Source organism: Amia ocellicauda, chromosome 5 (assembly GCF_036373705.1).
Source record: "Amia ocellicauda isolate fAmiCal2 chromosome 5, fAmiCal2.hap1, whole genome shotgun sequence".
Classification (NCBI taxonomy): Eukaryota; Metazoa; Chordata; class Actinopteri; order Amiiformes; family Amiidae; genus Amia; species Amia ocellicauda.
Genome location: NC_089854.1, coordinates 52572679 through 52578580, shown reverse-complemented (window position 1 = coordinate 52578580; position 5902 = coordinate 52572679). Strand labels below are relative to the sequence as shown.

The 5902-nt window shown below is 43.3% G+C and overlaps 1 protein-coding gene across 1 annotated transcript; it reads left to right on the top strand.

Annotated features, from left to right (window-relative positions):
- Positions 1-4608: 4608 nt before the first annotated feature.
- Positions 4609-5546, top strand: LOC136749058 (eukaryotic translation initiation factor 4 gamma 3-like). The gene is made up of 2 exons (XM_066702991.1): positions 4609-5245; positions 5448-5546. Exons 1-2 carry the CDS (start codon positions 5003-5005, stop codon positions 5544-5546), a joined length of 342 nt encoding a protein of 113 aa, XP_066559088.1. The 5' UTR covers positions 4609-5002.
- Positions 5547-5902: the final 356 nt, after the last annotated feature.

The window sequence follows — 5902 nt, the reverse complement described above, 5'->3', positions numbered from 1 at the left end:
CTCAACCCAATAGAGCATCTTTGGGATGTGGTGGAATGGGAGCTTCGTGCCCTGGATGTGCATCCCACAAATCTCCATCAACTGCAAGATGCTATCCTATCAATATGGGCCAACATTTCTAAAGAATGCTTTCAGCACCTTGTTGAATCAATGCCATGTAGAATTAAGGCAGTTCTGAAGACGAAAGGGGGTCAAACACAGTATTAGTATGGTGTTCCTAATAATCCTTTAGGTGAGTGTATGTATATATATATATATATATATATATATATATATATATGTATTCTCTATAAGTCACTCTGGATAAGGGTGTCTGCTAATAAATAAATAATAATAGTTATATATAATCGACACACGTATTGTGGTGAAATTGAACAACTGTAGCATTTTTTGGCATTTCTTTCCATCCCTTCTTTCCAAGGAGACTGAGAAGAATAAATGTGAGCAGCAGTTCCTGCTGGACTTAGAGTCCATCTGTGCCGGCATGCAGAAACTCCACATTAGCGATGTGGTCCTGGAGGAGGTATGCAGCCCCCTGCTTGTGTAGAGGACCCTAGAGTTTTATATTCTTATTTTCTGCAATGTTCTGATGGATGTGTTTAATGCTGATATTGAACGGTCTCATTTGTACTTGTATACTATGTTGCATGTTTCTTGTCAGTTGCTTTGTAATTGTGATTGTAGTTGAATGCTGTGTGTGTGTTACCTGTCCACTGAGCCAGTTATTAGAAGACGTCCCAGTTTGCGTCGACTGATCCTCAGGAACGTCTTTTTGATTGAAAACATCAACTGAGTGTTATTTGACATGTGAAAACATGATAAAGTGCAAAGTTGTTCAGCTGAAGCCTTTCTGTATGTGGGGAAAGGACTCATTTGCATGCTCTGTTGCCTGTTTTTCTCACTCTCCTGCAGCCCGGAGCGATGCACTCCAATAACCAGCATCTGGGTCCTGGCAGGCCGAGCTGGACCAAGGGCTGCAGCAGCGACTCTAGCTCTAAGCCCGCTGAGCAGGGTAGGTAGTTCCCATACTTGACCCTCAACAGCTTGGCATCTCTGTTAAACACGGGTTGTCTGATCTTGGTGTTTCTAAATTGTGGCACATTGAGGCATCAGTACAGTACTTAAATATGCCAGTCTCTGCCAGCTGCAGCAGGATAGCAGCGCAGTGTAAGTGTTGCACGTTTCCAGCCTCAGTCCTTGAGTCCCAGTCCCCTTCTTATGTTCCATTTGTGAGTTCATATTTTTTGGCAACTGAAACCGTTGAGATTGAGAGAGCCAAGGGCAAAGAGACAGGTATGTGCTGGCCGATAGACTGGAGACACAGTATAGAAGCTAGAATAGAAGAAAATAAGTGATAATGGGTAGGAAAGCTTACCAAACCTGTAATCGCAAACTAATTTTTCTTTTCTCTTCCCACCTTTAACTCGCTGTGTGATGAAGATGATATTAAGGAGGAGAAGTTCCGTAAAGACCTGCCCTCACTGGGGTCCCTGGAGCGCCGTAGAGACAGAGCAGAGCAGGCCAGGAAGAGAGAGCGGAGGACTTCTGTGAAACATGGCTGGCATTAGAAATTGAAGGGGGGGGGAGTGTATACATCAAAACCTCAATAAAAATGACAATTTCAAAAATTGAAGCACCAATCCTTCTCTGGCACCGATGAAAGCTGGAGATCAGTGGATCAACATACAATCATTTATTAATTTATTCTTCTCTGGTGAATGTGCAACCTACAAAATAAGGTGTCTAATCAATCTGAAACAGAAGCAAAGTAAGATTACTCTTAACAGTGTGTATATATACAGTATATATATGACACTCTGATAATAAAGTAGGTGATTGTGTATATTTTTAGGTGTAGGAAGATTGGAGTGCACTTATTTTTGATTAAGGAGAAATGCAAAAAAAAAAAAAAAGATCAGGGGACATTTCAGAAGACGACAGTGGATGTATGAAGAGTTGGGATTGCTCATGCGATGAGCGGGGCTGAGTCTGGACTGAACATTTTGATTTGCTGTTTGGAATCCACCCACCTCTCTGTCTGTCTGTCTTTTTTTCCTCCTACACTTAACATGGGGACCTTCAGAAGCTAAAACTTTTGACCTGTAGTGTGTATATATGCACACATTATAGTAGGATTACTGTATATATACGCACAACAATATAGTCTATAATTGTGTAGGGCTAAATATAAATTAAAGTATTACTACTTGCAACTTACAAAATATAAGAGCAATACAAAGTGCAGTACAGTACAGTTCAAAGCATAATGCAAATTACAAATTCCAATTTACACAAGTGCATAAGAAATATACAGTAAACAATGCAAGTCCTACATCCTAGACTGTAAAAGTTAGTAAGTGCAGACATCGTTAAGAGCTAAGAGAGAGGGGGCTCAGGGGAAATCAAAATAATTGTCATGGATCCTCAGCAGGTAGGTTGGCCCAAACATCTTGGAGAACTAACCACATTTCTTCTGTGGATTTAGGCAGCCTCAGTTGCTTCTCTCTCTTCATGTAATCCCAGACAGACTTGATGATGTTGAGATCAGGACTCTGTGCGGGCCATACCATCACTTCCAGGACTCCTTGATCTTCTTTACGCTGAAGATTGTTCTTAATGACTTTCGTTGTATGTTTGGGGTCGTTGTCATGCTGCAGAATAAATCTGGGGCCAATCAGATGCCTCCCTGATGGTATTGCATGATGGATAAGTATCTGCCTGTACTTCTCAGCATTGCGGAGACCATTAATTCTGACCAAATCCCCAATTCCAATTGCAGAAATGCAGCCTCAAACTTGCAAGGAACCTCCACCATGCTTCACTGTTGCCTGCAGACACTCATTCGTGTACCGCTCTGCAGACCTTCAGTGTACAAACTGCCTTCTGCTACAGCCAAATATTTGACATGTTGACTCATCAGTCCAGAGCATCTGCTGCCATTTTTCTGCACCCCAGTTCCTGTGTTTTCGTGCATAGTTGAGTCGCTTGGCCTTGTTGCCACGTCGTAGGTGTGGCTTTTTGGCCGCAATCTTCTATGAAGGCCACTTCTGACCAGACTTCTCCGGACAGTAGATGGGTGTACCAATGTCCCACTGTTTTCTGCCAATTCTGAGCTGATGGCACTGCTGGACATCTTCCGATTGCGAAGGGAAGTAAGCATAATCTGCTGCAGTAAGTTTCCTTGGCTGACCACTGCATCTAGTCCTCAACGTTGCCGGTTTCTTTGTGCTTCTTCAAAGAGCTTTGACAGCACATCTGGAAACCCCTGTCTGCCTTGAAATTTCTGCCTGGGAGAGACCTTGCTGATGCAGAAGAACTACCTTGTGTCTTGTTGTTGTGCCATGGTGTATGACTTTTGACAGTAAACGGTCTTCAGCAACCTCACCTTGTTAGCGGAGTTTGGCTGTTCCTCACCCAGTTTTATTCCTCCTACGCAGCTGTTTCGGTTTCAGTTAATGATTGTGTTTCAACCTACATATTGAATTGATGATCATCACACCTGACAATATGCATAAAAACTCCCTGACTTTGTGCAAGTGTACTTAGAAGAATTGATGCTGTTTTGAAGGGGTGGTCACACCAAATATGGATTTGGTTTAGATTTTTCTTATGTTCACTCACTTTGCATTTTTCTTCTCCTCCTGTGTGATGTCAATAGCATGTCATATACAAATAATTATCGTTTGAATTTAATTTGTTGTTTAACTATTATAAAGCTTTTACAGTCAGGGTGCTGATAGACTATTAAATCAAAACGAAATGAATACAGTGTAAAATTGAAACACTTTTAAACCTTGCATTACACCTAATATAACTTTAGTCATCATGTATAATAAACAAACTACCCGAGCGGTGCATCCTGTAGTTACTGAAGCACGTACACATTATAGGATATAAAAGAACAAGACGTAAATAACAGTATTTTCACTTTGTCATGTTTTGAAAAGGCTAATAAATACATAAATGTGATCTATGTAGAATTAATGTGAGTGCTTTATATATACGTTCATTTCCACTTATATCGATGTACAGAGGATTAAAAAGCTGCTTGTCATTCTGTCAAAACACACAAAGTACCTAAACGACTTTTGTAAATGCGGCAGCACGAAGTATTACATCCGTAGTGGTTTAGCACTACCATAGAGAATGAATGGGAAGCGTTTAGGGATGTTTAGCTAAACAATCCTCGGCGGAAGCGGGAAAACTCCGGAAAAACCCGGAAACTGATCTCAATGCAATGCCGTGTTTATCAGAGCTGTGACGCGATGTAGCAGCAACTACATGTTTACTACATCTCATCTCTAATGTCATACAATAAATACATTCATGTGCAAATACTCCTACATGTTCAATGAATCGCTAACATTGGAATCGGCAGGGACATGTGTCTGTTTATTTCATATTCGTTTCGTTATTTATTCGGTCATTTTAGCAGTGAATGACGTCATACAAACCCGCTCTGTCAATCACAGCCAGTGGGCGGTGTCCAGTGCGCTTATTGGCCGACATATATACTTCAGCGTTTAGTGTAATCGTCTGCACAAACACTGAAACCCACACGAGATGAGATGTAGTAAACATGTAGTTGCTGCTTCAGCGCGTCACAGCTCTCACATAAACACGGCATTGCAGGAGATGAGTGACGGCAGAAACAGCGCACAGTTAATAGCGCCTTCCGCGCTCATATTCCGCTGCCGGAGTAGCTCAGCTGGAGAGCAGCAGGGTGACGATCCGGAAGATCCGGGTTCGAGGTCTGTCCTAGCAATGTGTGATTTGACATCCAACCAATGTGTTTTTATTTGCAGGACGGTCTCAAGCAGCGACCATGATTGCACTGCGCTGTATAAGTCATGCTCGCACTGTCCCGGGCCTTTGCTTTTGTATGGAGGATAATCCATGCCAAAATTAAAAATGAATACAGAGAGAAAATCATAAATGAATCAATCAATACATGTTGAAATAAATAAATAAATAGACATGTAGACAATAGACATAGGTCAATATGCAGCAGGGCGAGGAGTGGCATCGTCTATGTGACGAGCTGCAGGAGGCCAAGCGCAAGGCCCAGCAGCGCTCGCTAGGCAACATCAGGTTCATTGGGAAGCTGTTCAAGGTGAAGATGCTGATGAAGATCACCATGCACAATTGCATCGTCAAGCTGTTGAAGAACCACAAAGAGTCCCTGGAGTGCCTGTGCCGACTTCTCTCCACTATCGGCAAAGACCTGGACTTGGAGACCCACAAGGTAAGGCAGTTCCGGCTCAGACTGAGCCCTGGCTAAACATCCAGCAACGTGATGAGGCCTATTGACAGTGGTCTGAATAAGTGTTTCTGAGCATCTGCAGAAGCCTTCTTGAAGGAATGTTGCTTCACTCGGTGGTATAAAGTTACTTCTGTACCTGCTGTCTGCACTGTTTTCTAATCGTTCTGTCTGACCTTTTCACCAGCCCTGCATGGACCGGTACTTCAGCCTGATGGAGCAGGTCATCAAAAAGAGGAAGACCTCCTCTCAATCCGCTTCATGCTGCAGGATGTCTTGGACCTGAGAAGAGTAAGTCATGAGTGTTGGGAGAATAGAAACCATCCTTGCTTTCAGTTTCCCAGCCCCCCAATCCCTGTCTGCCTCTCGTTCTCTCTCTCTACAATGGTCACTGACTCTCTCTCCCCTTCCTCAGGATAACTGGGTGCCCAGGAGGGGAGACCAGGGTCCTAAGACAGTCAGCCAGGTGCACAAGGATGCAGAGCTGGAGGCGCACCATGAGCAGATCAAGGTGCAGCAGCAGCTCATGATCAAGATGGACAACCGACGTGATGCGAACTCCAGCAAAAGTGTCCTATCACGCGTCGGTCGGGCCAGAGCAGAGCAGGCCAGGAAGAGAGGGCTTTTTGTGAAAGCACTAGA

Bases quoted from the DNA above. Each gene is read 5' to 3' on its own strand.
- LOC136749058 (XM_066702991.1), top strand. From the start codon at position 5,003: ATGCAGCAGGGCGAGGAGTGGCATCGTCTATGTGACGAGCTGCAGGAG. The intron at 5,246-5,447 runs GTAAGGCAGTTC...CCTTTTCACCAG, and splicing joins TGGACTTGGAGACCCACAAG to CCCTGCATGGACCGGTACTT.